Here is a 17,717-nt window from a genome sequence, read left to right as displayed (position 1 = left end):
CATAATAAAAACTATGTAAAAACAATGCCAAAAAGGGTATAAATTATCCGCTCATCACAACACCAAAATTAAATTGTTGCTTGTCGCCAAGCAACTAAAAACAAAATAGGATAAAAAGAAGAGAAAATACAATAAATTCCAAACTTATCAATGAACTTAGTTCCAATTAGATGAGCGGGACTTGTAGCCTTTTTGCTTCTGAACAGTTTTGGCATCTCACTTTATCCTTTGAAGTTCAGAATGATTGGCATCCATAGGAACTTAGAATTCAGATAGTGGTATTGATTCTCTTAATTCAGTATGTTGATTCTTGAACACAGCTACTTTATGAGTCTTGGCCATGACCCTAAGCATTTTATTTTCCAGTATTACCACAGGATACATAAATGCCACAGACACATAACTGGGTGAACCTTTTCAGATTGTGACTCAGCTTTGCTAGAGTCCCCAGTTAGAGGTGTCCAGAGCTCTTAAGCACACTCTTTTTGCTTTGGACCACGACTTTAACCGCTCAGTCTCAAGCTTTTCACTTGACACCTTCACACCACAAGCACATGGTTAGGGACAGCTTGATTTAGCCGCTTAGGCAGAATTTTATTCCTTTGGGCCTCCTATCCATTAATGCTCAAAGCATTGGATCCTTTTTACCCTTGCCTTTTGGTTTAAAGGGCTATTGGCTTTTTTTTGCTTGCTTTTTCTTTTTCTTTCTTTTTTTCTTTTTTCTTTATTTATTTATTTTTTTTTTGCAAGCTTTTTCTATTCACTACTTCTTCTTGCTTCAAGAATCAATTTTATGATTTTTCAGATTATCAATAACATTTCTCTTTTTTCATTATTCTTTCAAGAGCCAACAATTTTAACATTCATAAACAACAATATAAAAAATATGCACTGTTCAAGCATTTATTCAGAAAACAAAAAGTATTGCCACCACATCAAAATAATTAAACTAATTTCAAGATAGAATTCGAAATCCAAGTACCCCTTGTTCTTTTGCAATTAAAAACATTTTTCATTTAAGAAATTTGAAGGATTCATAGGACATTCATAGCTTTAAGACATAGACACTTGTCACTAATGATCATGTAAAAAAGACACAAACATAGACAAAACATAAAGCATAGAATTCGAAAAATGGAAAAGTAAAAACAAGGAAATTAAAGAACGGGTCCACGTTAGTGATGGCGGCTAGTTCTTCCTCTTAAAGATCCTATGGAGTGCTTGAGCTCCTCAATATCTCTTCCTTGCCTTTGATCCTCTCTGATTTCATTGAGGATAATGGAGTGCTCTTGGTACTCCATCCTTAGTTGCCCCATGTTGGAACTCAATTCTCCTAAGGAGGTGTTGATTTGCTCCCAATAGTTATGTGGAGGAAAGTGCATCCCTTGAGGCATCTCAGGGATTTCTTGATGAGGAATTTCTTCATGCTCTTGTTGGGGTCCATGAGTGGGCTCTCTTGTTTGCTCCATCCTCTTCTTAGTGATGGGCTTGTCTCCTTCAATGAGGATGTCTTCCTCTATGACAATTCCAGCTGAATTGCATAGGTTACTGATGACTTGCATCATCTACCCTTTCTTCTTGCCTAAAAAGGACCATAAAAGGGCATAATCTCATTTAAATCATTGCAATTCATGCATCAATTGATAAACATTACAGTACATTGCTTTGAAATGAGTTTGTGCTGAATTTCAGGAGAAAAATACATCAAAAAGGGGGAGAAAACAACAAAAGAAGCTGGGCGTGTGGAACGGGCGTGCCACTTGGAGCAAACGCCACAAAATCACATGGGCGTGGCACGCCAGTACTAGAGTCCAGAGAGGATCCTCCAGCATTCACATGGGTGTGGCATGCCAAGAGCTGGGCGTGGCACGCCAGTACAACTTTCCAGAGAGCAACAATGAAGGTCACCAAAGGGGCGTGGCACGCCAGGCTAGGCGTGGCACGCCAAACTCACCACTTAATCCATGGGCGTTCCACTTAGTGTCGAAGGCGTGGCACACCAACTTTAAAATCACTTGGGCGTGCCACTTGAGGAACCAGGCGTGGCACGCCAAAGCTAAGAAGGACACAAATGAATGGGCGTGCCACTTGAGCAGCTTGGTGTGGCACGCTGGTACAAAATTCCAGAGAGGAAGTTGAAGGTTAAAAAGGTTGGGCGTGCCACTTGAGCATCAAGGCGTATTACACCAAGTTTCAATCCTTACTTGAGCGTGCCACTTGAGCATCTGGGCGTGGCATGCCAAGGTACAAAGAAGGCCAAAGCAAAGGCTGGGCGTGCCACTTGGTGTCGAAGGCGTGGCACGCCAGCTGAAGATCCTTACCTAGGTGTGCCACTTGAATGCTAGGCATGGCATGCCAGCTACTGGAACCAAGGCAAATGATGGGCGTGGCACGCTAACACCTGGGCGTGGCACGCTGGTTATACTTTCCAGAGAGGGATAAACAAAGCTAACCATCAGGGCGTGCCACTTAGTATCGAAGGCGTGGCACGCTAGCTTTAAAAATCAACTGGGCGTGCCACTTGAGTCCCAGGCGTGGCATGATACCATCACCAATCAACCAAGAGAAGACCTGGGCGTGCCACGTTAGTTCAACTTTCCAGAGAGATAGATCAAGCACATAGCATGGGCGTGGCATGCCAAACACTGGGCGGGCCATGCCAGTTCAAATTTCCAGAAGCTAGCAAAGAGAGGGAAAAGGCCTGGGCGTGCCACTTGGGCTCGAAGGCGTGGCACGCCAGGCTAACCAAGGCTTTAAAGAGACCTGGGCATGCCACTTGGGCTCGAAGGCGTGGCACGCCAGCCTACCCAAGGTTTAAAAGAACCCTGGGCATGCCACTTGGGCTCAAAGGCGTGGCACGCCAGGGTGGTCAGTGAAGGGAGGCGTGCCACTTGAGGATTGGGCGTGGCACGCCAAGGCAGAATCAGAGCAAGGCGTGGTACGCCACTGAAACGCCGATCACACGCCAATTGGAAGATCACGTTTTATGAGTTTCTTTTCCCTCCAAAATATATTTTTACTTTAACTTTTGTATTTTTCTTTATTTGCTATTGCTAGGAGTAGTATATATACCCCTTGGAAGTACTGAAGAAGGGGTTAAGCTGTTGAGCTATTAGTTGAAGGATAGTTAGATTCACTTTTTCCATCTTTTACTTTTTCTTGAGCTATGAGTAGCTAAATTCCCTCTCATTGAGAGAGGGAGCTTTGTTGTACTTGATGGATTAATGATATTGAATTTCTTCTTCTCTTCATCTTCTCTTTGATTTGCTAGAAGGAATTTCGTTCTTCATGCTAGTGTTCAATCACCTTGGAAAAGGGGTTGAATACAAAATGGGTTTCATGGGAACCTTGGAAAAGGAAACATGAAATCATGCTAGAAATCCCTTCTCACACTTGAGTAGGATCTGGGTTTTGGTGTTTGGATATGGTGACATAAAATCCTCCCTCTACTTGGACCAATGATGATGTGTGGTATAATCAGGGATCAAGTATATCTCTCTTCATGAGCAATTAGACTAACGAATTGGCTATTGATCAAGATCTGAGAGATTGAGTCACCAAGGGATTGGGGCTCAATCAATCATGATTGCCAAGAGGTTAATGAGTTGCATGATTGAAGAGAATATGAGCTGGATTTAATCTAAAGAGCCAACATCTCCTAATCTTAATGAATCCCCTCATTCTTATGTTCCACTTTCTTTATAGCTTTCTTTACATTCTGCAATTCCCCATTCCCATTTACTATTAAGTCGTTTAAGTTTCTGCTCTTTACTTTCCTGCCATTTCCAATTCTGCCATTTATTGCTTTCATTTACTTTTGAGTCATTTACAATTCTGCACTGTTATAATTCTGCAATCACAATCTATTCTGCTTAGTTTGACTAATTCACCAATTGATTAAAGTTGCTCAAATCTACCAATCTCTGTGGATACGATCCCACTGTACTGTGGGTTATTACTTGACGATAATTTTGGTGCGCTTGCCAAAAGAACGGATTCACAGATTTTATAATGGGGTGTGAATTCGGCTCATCAAGTTTTATGGCACCGTTGCCGGGGATTGGTTTGAATTTGACAATGATTAAATTGATTGAGGAGCTAGATTAAGCAATTTTGTTACCATGTTATTCTAACTATTTGATTAATTGAATCAACCAAGCTAACCACTAATCTTACTATAGTGATTCTTTCACTTGTCCTCCACTTGCTTTTTTGTTGAATGTATGATAGGTAGAAGGGGAAAAACTTCATCTTCCTTTGATAGTGAAATTGAGAGGACCTTCCTTAGATTAAGGAGGGAAGCAAGAGGCAAAGGCATAGTTGGAGAAGAACTAGTAAAGGAAGATCTGCGAACCACCATGGATGATGAAGTACAAGACAATGTTGGAGGAGATGCTGGAAATCATGTTGGGCAAGAGAGGAGAGTCTTTGGCTCCTATATCAACCCAAATCCAGGAAAATGTGGCAGCAGCATCCTCAAACCAACAATCCATGCCAATAACTTTGAGTTGAAACCTCAACTCATCACACTTGTTCAGAATAATTGTTCATATGGAGGAAGAGCCTAGGAGGACCCAAATCAACATCTCAGAACATTCTTGAGGATTTATGACACTGTGAAGTCCAATGGTGTACACCCTGACACCTACAAACTACTTTTGTTCCCTTTTTCACTCAGAGATAAGGCTGCAAAGTGGTTGAAAGTATTTTCCAAGGAGAGTTTAACTACATGGGATGATGTTGTAAACAAATTTCTAGCAAGATTTTACCCCCCTCAAAGAGTCAACAGGCTAAGAGCTTAGGTGCAAACTTTCAGACAACAAGATGGTGAAACACTCTATGAGGCCTGAGAGAGGTTCAAGGATTTAACAAGGAAATGCCCGCCTGACATGTTCAATGAGTGGGTGCAACTACACATCTTCTATGAAGGACTGTCATATGAGTCAAAACAAGCAGTTGATCATTCTTCTGGAGACTCACTCAATAAGAAGAAAACCATTGAAGAAGCCATAGATGTCATAGAGACTGTAGCCGAGAATTAATACTTCTATGCTTCAGAAAGAACTCAAAAGAGAGGAGTGATGAAACTCAACAAAATGGACGCCCTGCTGGCCCAAAACCAATTGATCACTGCACAACTAGCAGCCTTGACCAAGAAGATGGAGAGTAATCAAGTCTCAGCTATTCAAGCCCAAGCCCCCCAATAAGAAGGAGATGCACCAGAAGTTGACTGTGAACAAGCTAATTATGTGAACAATTCTAGACCCCCATATGACCCAAACTCCAAGACATACAATGCAGGTTGGAAGAACCACCCAAATTTTGGGTGGGGGAACCAACAAAACCACAATCCAGATCATACAAAGCCATACCAAGCCAATCAATACCAAAATCATAACCCCAACCATCAACCAAACAATAACAGACCCTACGACAATGCACAAAACACATCATATCATTCCACTCAACTAATGCACAACAACCACCATCAAGACACATCAACCTCAACCATGCAACCATGTGAGATCAAAAGCAACTTTGAGAGAGTAGAAGTTGCAATAACGCAACTGTTGTCACAGCTGACAGGAGCTATTTCTACTCTTTTGGAGAGACAAACACAAGCTGACAAGAGGATAGATGCCAACCAAGAAGAGTACAGGTCAAATCCAAAGAATCAAGGCGCAGCCATTTCAAAATTGAAAGCACAAGTAGGGATTCTGTCCAAGCAAATTCCTATGTCCACACATACATTTCCCAGTGATACCATGGCTAACCCAAGAAAGGAATGCAAAGCCATCATACTTAGAAGCAGAAAGGTGGTGGAAGAAACAAATCCAAGCCAGAGCAACCAACAAAAAGAAGCTGCAGAAAAGCCTGAAAACAAGAATGAAGAGGAGACCCCTACCCCATCATCATCAAAGCCAATCTTGAAGCCTTATGTGCCAAAAGCACCATATCCACAAAGGCTGAGGCAATATGGGAAGGATGGCCAGTTCTCTAGATTTTTAGAGATCTTTAAGAAGCTCGAAATTAACATACCATTTGCTAAGGCATTGGAGCAAATGCCACTCTATGCCAAATTTCTGAAGGAGCTCATGACAAGAAAGAGGAACTGGGGAGAAAAAGAGACCATAGTGTTAACTGAGGAGTGTAGTGCCATAATACAAAGGAAGCTACCCCAGAAAATGAAGGACCCAGGGAGTTTCCAAATCCCCTGCATCATAGGGAATATCAACATTGAGAAGGCCTTGTGTGACTTAGGAGCTAGCATCAATCTCATGTCCCTAACCATGATGAAGAGGATGAAGATTGAGGAAGCCAAGCCAACAAGAATGGCACTCCAATTAGCTAACAGAACCTTCAAGTTCCCACATGGGGTAGTAGAAGACTTGCTGGTGAAAGTGGGAGAAAATTCATTTTCCCAGCTGACTTTGTTATGTTAGATATGAAAGAAGAGGCTAACACATCAATCATTCTAGGAAGGCCATTCCTAGCTACTGCTGGAGCCATCATTGATGTACAAAAAGGAGAATTAGTCTTGAGATTACTTGAAGAGAAGATGGTCTTCAGTGTCTTCAGGGCAATGAGTTACCCCAAGGAATCCATAGGAGAATGCATGATGGTGGACACCATAGAACAGATAGTTCAAGGAGTTTTGGAAGAAGAACAATGTGAAGGAGCTATTGAGCTAGAGCAGCAAGCATCAAGTGGAGAACAACCACAAGGAACCATGGAGAATTAAATCACGTTGAACCCCAAAGACAGTAAAGAAGTAGAGGCACCAAAACTCGAGTTGAAGACCTTACCACCAAGCTTGAAATATGCATATCTGGGTGACAACAACACCTACCCGGTGATCATCAATTCAAGTTTGAGTGAGGAGTAGGAGGAAGAACTTATCCAAGTGCTGAAACAGCACAAGGATGCCATAGGCTGGACACTTGCAGACTTAAAAGGAATCAGCCCTTCAATGTGCATGCACAAGATACTACTTGAAGAAGGTGCTAAACCCTCAAGGCAGTAGCAAAGATGGCTGAATCCAACCATGAATGAAGTGGTCCAAAAAGAAGTATTAAAATTGTGGCAAGCAGGGGTGATCTACCCAATCTCAGACAGCCCTTGGGTAAGCCCGATGCAGGTAGTCCCAAAGAAAGGAGGGGTCAATATTGTACCGAATGAGAAGAATGAGCTGATACCTACAAGAACCGTGACCGGGTGGCGCATGTGCATTGATTATAGGAAGCTTAATGAGGCCACCAGGAAGGATCACTTCCCCTTACCTTTCATGGATCAGATGCTTGAGAGATTGGCTGGACATGAGTATTACTGCTTCTTGGACGGTTATTTAGGCTACAACCAAATTGTTGTAGACCCCAAGGACCAGGAAAAAACTTCATTTACTTGTCTATATGGTGTTTTTGCTTATAGGAGAATGCCCTTTGGATTATGCAATGCACCTGCAACATTCCAAAGATGCATGCTCTCCATATTTTCAGACATGATTGAAAGATTCATTGAGGTGTTTATGGATGACTTTTCTATATTTGGTAACTCATATTTTGATTGCTTACACCACTTAGCCTTAGTGCTAAAGAGATGCTAAGAGACCAACCTTATTTTGAACTGGGAGAAATGCCATTTCATGGTTACAGAAAGGGTGGTCCTTGGTCATAAGATCTCCAAAAGGGGCATAGAGATGGACAAGGCTAAGGTCGAGGTGATTGAAAAGCTACCCCCACCTTGCAATGTTAAGGCAATTAGAAGTTTTCTAGGATATGCTGGCTTCTACAGGAGATTTATTAGAGACTTTTCCAAGGTTGCCAAACCTTTGAGTAACCTACTAGTCTCTAATGTACCTTTTGTTTTTGATGATGAATGCATGATAGCTTTTAAGGAACTTAAAAACAAACTATCCTCTGCGCGTATCATAGCACCACCATGCTGGAATTTACCTTTTGAACTGATGTGTGATGCATCAGATTTTGCCGTGGGTGCTGTCTTAGGACAGAGGAGGGATAAATTGGTACATGTCATTTATTATGCTAGTAAGGTTCTTAATGAGAATCAAAGGAACTATACCACTACAGAGAAGGAATTACTTGCCATTGTCTTTGCTTTTGATAAATTTAGATCATATTTTATTGGTTCTAAAGTAATTGTATTCATTGATCATGCAGCACTCAAATACTTGCTCACCAAACAAGGCTCCAAGCCCAGACTAATAAGATGGATTCTGCTGCTCCAAGAATTTGACATTGAAATTAAAGATAGGAGTGGAGTAGAGAACAAAGTGGCTGACCACCTCTCAAGAATACCACAAGAAGAAGATGGGGTACACCAAGTTACAGTGAATGAAAGCTTCCCTGATGAACTATTAATGATGATACAAGAGGCCCCTTGGTTTGCTGACATAGCCAACTTCAAGGCTATTGGGGAACTACCAACCAACATCAACAAGCATATGAGGAAAAAAGCTAGCCAAAGATGCTAAATACTACATCTGGGATGAGCCCTATTTGTTCAAAAAATGTACTGATGGAATCTTGAGAAGGTGTATTTCCCATGAAGAATGGCAAGAAGTGCTTTGGCAGTGTCATGGATCTGCATATGGAGGCTATTTTAATGGGGATAGAATTGCAGTCAAGGTGCTACAATGTGGATTCTACTGGCCAACCATCTTTAAAGATGCAAAAGAATTGGTGACAAGATGTGATGAATGCCAAAGGGCTGGCAATTTACCCAAGAGAAATGAGATGCCACAGAGGTTCATAATGGAGTTAGAATTGTTTGATGTGTGGGCAATTGATTTTATGAGACCCTTCCCATCCTCATACTCAAACAGTTATATATTAGTGGCTATGGATTATGTATCAAAGTGGGTAGAAGCCATAGCCACTCCAACAAATGATAACAAAGTTGTAATGGGCTTTTTGAGGAAGAACATCTTCAGCAAATTTGGGGTGCCTAGAGCTCTCATCAGTGATGGAGGGACACACTTCTGCAATAGGCAACTCGAAGCACTCCTTTCCAAGTATGGAGCCAAGCACAAGGTAGCAACCCCATATCACCCACAGACCAACGGGCAAGCAGAAATTTCAAACAAAGAGCTTAAAAGAATTCTTGAAAAAACTGTTGGAAGCTCAAGAAAGGACTAGTCTAAGAAGCTGGATGATGCACTATGGGCCTACAGGACAACCTTCAAAACACCTATTGAAATGTCTCCATACCAATTGGTGTTTGGTAAGGCTTGTCACTTACCAGTTGAGCTTGAGCATAGAGCATTTTGGGCTATAAAAATGTTGAACTTTGATGAACAAGCTACTGGAGAAAAGAGGCTTATGCAGCTAAATGAGCTGGAGGAGTTTAGGAATAAGGCATACGAGAGTACAAAGATCTACAAAGAGAATGCAAAAAGGTGGCATGATCAGAAGATAGCAAGGAGGGAGTTCACTGAAGGGCAAAAGGTGCTGCTGTATAATTCGAGACTCAAGTTCTTCCCTGGGAAGCTTAAGTCTCGATGGTCAGGCCCCTTCACCATCCTCAATATATCCCCCTATGGCCATGTAGAGCTCATGGAAGACAAAACACAAAGGACCTTCACTGTGAATGGCCATAGACTCAAGCATTACCTAGGGGACTCACTGGATAAGAAGAGAGTGAGCTACAACCTCAGCTAACAAGGAAGAACATCAAGCTAATGACGATAAAGAAGCGCTAGTTGGGAGGCACCCCAACACTTTATATCCTTTTGATTTATTGCTTTCCTAGAAGTAGTTACAAATTTGCCTATTTAGATAGTTTGAGTTTCAGTTGAAAATTTATGTTTTCTTGCCTTCTAAAAAGTAGATTGTAGATAGTGGATTAAGAATTTTGTTTTCTGTTTTGATAGTTAGGAGATCCTTATATTCTGTTCTCTTTTGGTCTGAAAATGCAATTTGATAAATACCTGTGCTAATGATGAGCTATTGGGCTGAGAGCTAGCTAAAAAGCTAAGTTTGGTGTGGCCACCAATTTACTTAATCTAGGCTTACTAATCTTGAACAACTTATGATTAAAGGTGAGCCCAGAGATTAAGTTTGGTGTGGCCACCAATTTACTTAATCTAGGCTTACTAATCTCGAACAAATTATGATTAAAGGTAAGCCCAGAGATTAAGTTTGGTGTGGCCACCACCACACACCACCATCTATCAAAACCCAATACAACTAAATCTGAAAGCATCTAATATATTGGGGAGAGCCGAAACGTGGTTTAAATGTGTTCAATAGAGGATGAAAGCAAAAGTATATGAAAAGATTGGAATTACTCTACCTTTATGAATACATTAAAAACCCAATGATAAACCCAATTTATTATGATGCAATAGGATTAAGTTTGGTGTCCCCAAAGGACACCCATTAGTTGCAAATTCAGCCATGCATATCAAAGAGGAATGTGGAAGATTCTTTTGTCATTACTAATGAGGTTTCACTTTTATTTTTAGGAGAGAGAATGGGACCCACATGATTGATAGCACATAAAGCAAGGAGGTCAAAGTGTACTTGCACTTTGGAACTCAAAACATGCAGGAAGTGAAGTGGGATGAGGATTGACGCCTCTTCCCATGCTAGGCACCACTCCCCAAGTAGGAAAACATTGAATTCCTTTACTTCCCACCATTAGAACCCCACTTTACATACCTATAAAAACCCCTACTTTTCCCACCTCTCCCCACACTTCAAACCCCATCTCACAGCCAACAAGACTCCACAAAGTCTTCCTTCCTTTCATCACTTTTTTGTTCCCCTTAGTCTTCTTTCACTACTCCCCTACCTTTTTCTTGATCGGGACGATCAAGCTCTAAATTTGGTGTTGGAGCAAAACTTTGTTTTGCTTACTCTCTTTTTCAACCTTCCCCAATACCTTCTTCAAATCTTTAAACACACCTCCTCAATCCAATGGCACCACCAAAAACCTCAACAGCATCAAAGAAAAGAAAGACTAAGGAACCAACTTCTGGATCCTCAAGTTCGGGTTTCAATGAGTACAAGTTTCTCTTCTCATTCAACCAAAACCAGTTTTATGGTTGGGTGAGTGAGAGGGAGATCATCCCAGAGGTCGGTTTCCAGCTGAGGAGGAATGAGCACCCTGAGATCAACAGGGAGATAAACAATAGAGGCTGGGCACTCTTGTGCAACCCACCAAGGAAGGTAGTGGAAATCTTGGTGAGAGAGTTCTATGCTAATGCCGTGCCTTAGCCAGGACAACCTTATGGCTATCTTAGCTATGCAAGGGGGAAGTCCATTGATTACAGCCCCACTAACATAGAAAGGACGCTGATGGTGAAGCAGACAACCTCCACCCGGAGCTATGAGGAGAGAATGAAGCAACAAGACCCAGGATTTGATAAAATCCTAAATGAAATCTGTGTTTTGAATGTGCAGTGGATAAATGACAAGGATGGGAGGCCCAACCAACTGAGAAGAAGAGACTTGAGCCCCCAAGCTAGAGGGTGGCTGGATTTTGTGAGGAGGTCCCTAATCCCTACATCCAACACCTCAGAGGCGACCAAAGAGAGATCTGTGCTCATATACAGCATCATGAAAGGTGAGAATGTCAATGTTGGGGAATTGATTGCCAACAACATCAACAAAATTCTGAAAAGCACCAAAGATAGCTCAAGGTTGGCATTCCCCAGCATCATCCAAAGGCTGTGTGATGAAGCAGGGGTGGAGAGGATAATTGATGAAGTGTTAGTAGAGTAAGAAAAACCCATAACTGCCAAGAAGATGGCCAAAGTGGTGGCTGTCAACCCACTTCAAAGGGCCAGGGAGCATAGGGCTCATATTCATGAGCCATATGTGCAACAAGAAGAAGAAGAAGAAGAGCAGAGGAGCAACCATATTTCCTAGCACTCCAACCACCACCATACCAATAATACCAACAATTTTCAGAGGGATTCAATTGGAAACAATTGCAAGGAGATGTACACCAAATGAAGGGAGACCTACACCATCTGAGGGAGGATGTCAATCAACTCAAGGAGACTCAATAACAACAATGGAGCCAAGTGAACCAAAGCATACAACAACTTCAAGGGAGTTTTGAGAACCTGAAGGAGCAGCAAGATCAGATTAACTGGGGGAGAGATGTAAGGCAGCCTAGGAATGATTCTGGAACGACAGCTACAACAAATAGGGAGCCTTGCTGAATTCAGACACCTTTAAGAAGCAAGAACTATAGCAAGAGGGGAATATGACTACTATGCACAAACAAAGTTGAGCTACTTGTGCAATGCAGTAGCTAACATGAATCCCAATTAACCTACCTATATGTAGAAATTGGAGGAACTCAGTACGAGGCAGGAAGAAATAGCATACCAGCACAAAGAAAGCATGAAATCCTACATGAGAAGGCTAGGATTTTGGAAGCCTAAGGACAAGAAAGCACAAGAAGGATCCTCTAACAAGGATGAAGATGACTCCTTCCCTTCCAAAAAGAAGGACAAAGGTAAAGGGCCTATGAACTGAAGTTGAAGCTATTCAAGGTTGTTAAGTCCCATGGTTGACACTCTCTAAATTCTGAATCATGTTTAAGTTTTTCTCTCTATTTTAAATTCTGTTTTTGAATAATTGCAACATTAGGATAGTCTATTTTCACTGCCTAGTTTTTTTATCATGAAGTCTTTTGTGAGTCCTTTTTAATTTCAAGAAAGAAAATGCAATGTGTTTCAAGTTTTTACAATATCAATAAAAGCATAGTTTGTCTTCATAAGAATTATTGTGAGTTGCAAGAATAAAAGAGATTAAGACCAAGAGAGATCATTCAAAAACTAAGAAACAATAAACTATGTGTAGAACCTTGAATGAATAAAAGGGGAAAATAAATCACAAAAGGCAACTAGTCCTAGGAGGTATGGCAAGTAAAGGTTAAGGGGTATTCCTTGAACATCTATAGAACCAGGAAGTAGTAAGCAATAAAGACCCAAGGCTCTGAGCATCAACTACTAGGAGGGAAAGAAGCATTAAGAAGCTCCCAAGAGTTAGAGAACCTAGTAGATGCTTGTGGTAAAGATGTGTCAAGAAGAGGCCTGGGCAAGTAAATTCTTGGGGGTGTTTCAACACCTAGTACGCTAAAGCCAACTGGTTTGGGAGTGCTAATTGAAAGCCTAATTAAAGGGTTGTCTTGAGACAAAACACTTAGAGTCGTGGTCAATAAATGGAAAAGAAAGAAAAAAAAGAGAAAATGAAATAACTTTTTCTACTTTAAAGTGACAATCAATAAAAAGGACCTCTGAAGCTTATACTTGAAGGAACCCTCAAGGATCTAGGAACCTTTGTGACATTGAAATAAAATTATTCATGCATGTGTTAAGTACTTAGTCCTAATCTTAGTCATGTTTGCATCCATTCAAGGTCAAAGTCTTATGTCATAAAAAAGGGCTACTCACACTAATTTGCTTGAGACAAGCAAAGCTTAAGTTTGGTGTTGTGATGACTTGCATCATCTACCCTTTCTTCTTGCATAAAAAGGACCATAAAAGGGCATAATATCATTTAAATCATTGCAATTCATGCATCAATTGATAAACACTACAGTACATTACTTTGAAATGAGTTTGTGCTGAATTTCAGGAGAAAAGACATCAAAAAGGGGGAGAAAACAACAAAAGAAGCTGGGCGTGTGAAACGGGCGTGCCATTTAAAGAAAACGCCACAAAATCACATGGGCGTGGCATGCCACTACTAGAGATCAGAGAGGATCCTCCATCATTCACATGGGCGTGGCACGCCAGGAGCTGGGCGCGGCACGCCAGTACAATTTTCCAGAGAACAACAATGAAGGCCACCAAAGGGGCATGGCACGCCAGGCTAGGCGTGGCACGCCAAACTCACCACTTAATCCATGGGCGTGCCACTTAGTATCGAAGGCGTGGCACGCCAGCTTTAAAATCACTTGTGCGTGCCACATGGGGAACCAGGCATGGCACGCCAAAGCTAAGAAGGACACAAATGAATGGGCGTGCCACTTGAGCAGCTTGGCATGGCACACTGGTACAAAATTCCAGAGAGGAAGTTGAAAGTTAAAAAGGCTGGGCGTGCCACTTGAGCATCAAGGCATGGCACGCCAAGTTTCCACCCTTACTTGAGCGTGCCACTTGAGCATCTGGGCGTGGCACTTGAATGCTAGGCCTGCAAAGAAGGCCAAAGGAAAGGTTGGGCCTGCCACTTGGTGTCGAAGGCGTGGCACGCCAGCTCAAGATGGTCCTGGGCGTGCCACTTGAATGCTAGGCGTGGCACGCCAGCTACTGGAACCAAGGCAAATGATGGGCGTGGCACACCAACACCTGGGTGTGGCACGCTGGTTATACTTTCCAGAGAGGGAGAAACAAAGCCAACCATCTGGGCGTGCCACTTAGTATCGAAGGCGTGGCACACCAGCTTTAAAAATCAATTGGGCGTGCCACTTGAGTCCTAGGCGTGGCACGCCACCATCACCAATCAACCAAGAGAAGACCTAGGCGTGCCATTTGAGTTCTAAACGTGGCACGCCAAGCAGAGGAGCCAAGCACATGAAGGGCGTGGCATGCCAAACCTGGGCGTGCCACGTTAGTTCAACTTTTCAGAGAGATACATCAAGCACATAGCATGGGCGTGGCACGCCAAACCCTGGGCGTGCCACGCCAGTTCAACTTTCTAGAAGCTAGCAAAGATAGGGAAAAGGCCTGGGCGTGCCACTTGGGCTCGAAGGCGTGGCAGGCCAGGCTAACCAAGGCTTTAAAAAGGCCTGAGCATGCCACTTGGGCTCGAAGGCGTGGCACGACAGGCTACCCAAGGTTTAAAAGAACCCTGGGCATGCCACTTGGGCTCGAAGGCGTGGCACGCCAGGGTGGTCAGTGAAGGGAGGCATGCCACTTGAGGATTGGGTGTGGCACGCCAAGGCAGAATCAGAGCAAGGCGTGGCACGCCACTGAAGCGCCAATCACACGCCAGCTGAGAGATCACGTTTTATGAGTTTCTTTTCCCTCCAAAATGTAATTTTACTTTCACTTTTGTATTTTTCTTTATTTGCTATTGCTAGGAGTAGTATATATACCCCTTGGAAGTACTGAAGAAGGGGTTAAGCAGTTGAGCTATTAGTTGAAGCATAGTTAGATTCACTTTTTCCATCTTTTACTTTTTCTTGAGCTATGAGTAGCTAAATTCCCTCTCATTGAGAGAGGGAGCTCTGTTGTACTTGATGGATTAATGATAGTGAATTTATTCTTCTCTTCATCTTCTCTTTGATTTGCTAGAAGGAATTTCGTTCTTCATGCTAGTGTTCAATCACCTTGGAAAAAGGGTTGAATGCAAAATGGGTTTCATGGGAACCTTGGAAAAGGACACATGAAATCATGCTAGAAATCCCTTCTCACACTTGAGTAGGATCTGGGTTTTGGTATTTGGATATGGTGACATAAAATCCTCCCTCTACTTGGACCTATGATGATGTGTGGTATAATCAGGGACCAAGCATATCTCTCTTCATGAGCAATTAGACCAAGGAATTGGCTATTGATCAAGATCTGAGAGATTGAGTCACCAAGGGATTGGGGCTCAATCAATCATGATTGCCAAGAGGTCAATGAGTTGCTTGATTGAAGAGGATATGAGCTGGATTTAATCCAAAGAGACAGCATCTCCTAATCTCAATGAATCCCCTCATTCTTATCTTCCACTTTCCTTATAGCTTTCTTTCCATTCTGCAATTCCCCATTCCCATTTACTATTAAGTCATTTAAGTTTCTGCTCTTTACTTTCCTGCCATTTCCAATTCTTCCATTTATTGCTTTCATTTACTTTTGAGTCATTTACAATTCTACACTGTTATAATTCTGCAATCACAATCTATTCTGCTTAGCTTGAGTAATTCACCAATTGATTAAAGTTGCTCAAATCTACCAATCTCTATGGATACGATCCCACTCTACTGTGTGTTATTACTTGATGATAATTTTGGTGTGCTTGCCAAAAGAACGGATTCACAAATTTTATAATGAGGTGTGAATTCGGCTCATCAGTTACAGATGAGATGAGGGAAGGCTAACCTTGCCAAAGTAGAGGGCTTGTCTCCATTCATGATACTATGGATCATGATAGCCCGGTCTATTGTAACTTCAGACCGGTTGCTAGTAGGAATGATAGAGCGTTGGATGAACTCCAACCATCCCCTAGCGACGGGTTTGAGGTCAAGCCTTCTTAGTTGAACCAGCTTGCCTCTTGAGTCTCTCTTCCATTGAGCTCCTTCCATACCGATGTCCATGAGGACTTTATCCAACCTTTGATCAAAGTTGACCCTTCTAGTAAAAGGATGAGGATCTCCTCTCATCATTGGCAAGTTAAATGCCAACCTCACATTTTTCATACTGAAATCTAAGTAATTCCCCTGAACCATTGTGAGCCAATTCTTTGGGTTCGGGTTCAAACTTTGATCATGGTTCTTAGTGAGCCATGCATTGACATATAACTCTTGAACCATTAAGATTCCGACTTGTTGGATTGGATTGATGAGAGTTTCCCAACCTCTTCTTTGAATCTCACATCGGATCTCTGGATATTCACTCTTTTTTAGCATGAAGGGGACCTCAGGGATCACCTTTTTCTTGGCCACAACTTCATAGAAGTGGTATTGATGGACCTTTGAGATGAATCTCTCCATCTTCCATGACTGAATCTCTCCATCTCCCATGACTCAGAGGTGGAAGCAATTGCCTTCCTTTTCCTCTTTCTAGAGGTTTCTCCGGCCTTAGGTGCCATTGATGGTTATGGAAAAATAAAAAGCAGAGCTTTTCCCACACCAAACTTAGAAGTTTTTCTCGTCCTCGAGCAAAAGAAGAGAGAAAGGAGTAGAAGAAGAAGAAATGGAGGAGATGGAGGGGGGTGAGTGGTTCGGCCAAGGGGGGTTAAGTGTGTATGAAGTGTGAAATTGAAGGTTGTAGGGAGGGGTATTTATAGGGTAAGAGAGAGAGGGAATTAGCTTATGAAGGGGTAGGTTTGGGAGGGAAATGGTTTGAATTTGAATGGTGAGGTAGGTGGGGTTTATAATGGATGGATGTGAGTGGTGAAGAGAATATGGGGAAGAGTATTATGGAAAGGTGTGAAGAGGAGAGAAGAAGAGGTGGGGTAGGTGGGGATCCTGTGGTGTCAAGGAATTCTGCTCCCTGCACCATTCTGGCGTTCAAACGCCATCAGTGTGCTAATTCTAGCGTTAAACGCCAGCTCTGCTACCTTTCCTGGCATTAGACGCCAGTCTGCTGCCTCTTTCTGGCGTTTAATGCCAGTCAGACACCCTTTTCTGGCGTTAAACGCCAGTCTGTCTACCATTTTTGGCATTTAACGCCAGCCAGATGCCAGACACACTTTTCTGGCGTTAAACGCCCAGAGTGCTGCCCATTCTGGCGTTTAACGCTCAGAATGCTGCTAGGCTGGGCGTTAAACGCCCATTCTGCTAACGCCAGTAAGTCTGTCCTCCAGGGTGTGCTATTTTTTATGCTATTTTTTATTTTTGCTTTAATTCTGCAATTGTTTTTATGACTTCACAAGATCATCAACCTAAAGAAAACATAAAATGACAATGGAATATAAATAAATATAATTAATTAACATTGGGTTACCTCCCAATAAGCGCTTCTTTAATGTCAATAGCTTGACAGTGAGCTCTTAAGGACATTCACAGAGACTCAGAGCTTGATGGTGGCC

General features: G+C 42.3%; 1 protein-coding gene and 1 non-coding gene across 2 annotated transcripts; one reads left to right on the top strand and one right to left on the bottom strand.

Annotated features, from left to right (window-relative positions):
* Positions 1-4,787: 4,787 nt before the first annotated feature.
* Positions 4,788-4,891, bottom strand: LOC148545760 (small nucleolar RNA R71). The gene has a single exon (XR_015901505.1). It is a non-coding gene; the product is annotated as a small nucleolar RNA R71 (small nucleolar RNA).
* Positions 4,892-9,296: 4,405 nt separating this feature from the next.
* LOC148545759 (uncharacterized) lies at positions 9,297-9,677 on the top strand. The gene has a single exon (XM_088499090.1). It carries the CDS (start codon positions 9,297-9,299, stop codon positions 9,675-9,677), a length of 381 nt encoding a protein of 126 aa, XP_088355216.1.
* The last annotated feature ends 8,040 nt before the right edge of the window (positions 9,678-17,717 follow it).

Source organism: Arachis ipaensis, chromosome B9 (assembly GCF_059453495.1).
Source record: "Arachis ipaensis isolate K30076 ecotype BB chromosome B9, ASM5945349v1, whole genome shotgun sequence".
In the NCBI taxonomy this organism is placed as follows: Eukaryota; Viridiplantae; Streptophyta; class Magnoliopsida; order Fabales; family Fabaceae; genus Arachis; species Arachis ipaensis.
The sequence above is the reverse complement of the archived record's forward strand: the minus strand, read 5'-3'. Positions and strand labels throughout refer to the sequence as shown.

What these genes read in the sequence shown, in the direction of transcription:
- LOC148545759 (XM_088499090.1), top strand. Translation starts at nt 9,297, where the DNA reads ATGTTGAACTTTGATGAACAAGCTACTGGAGAAAAGAGGCTTATGCAG.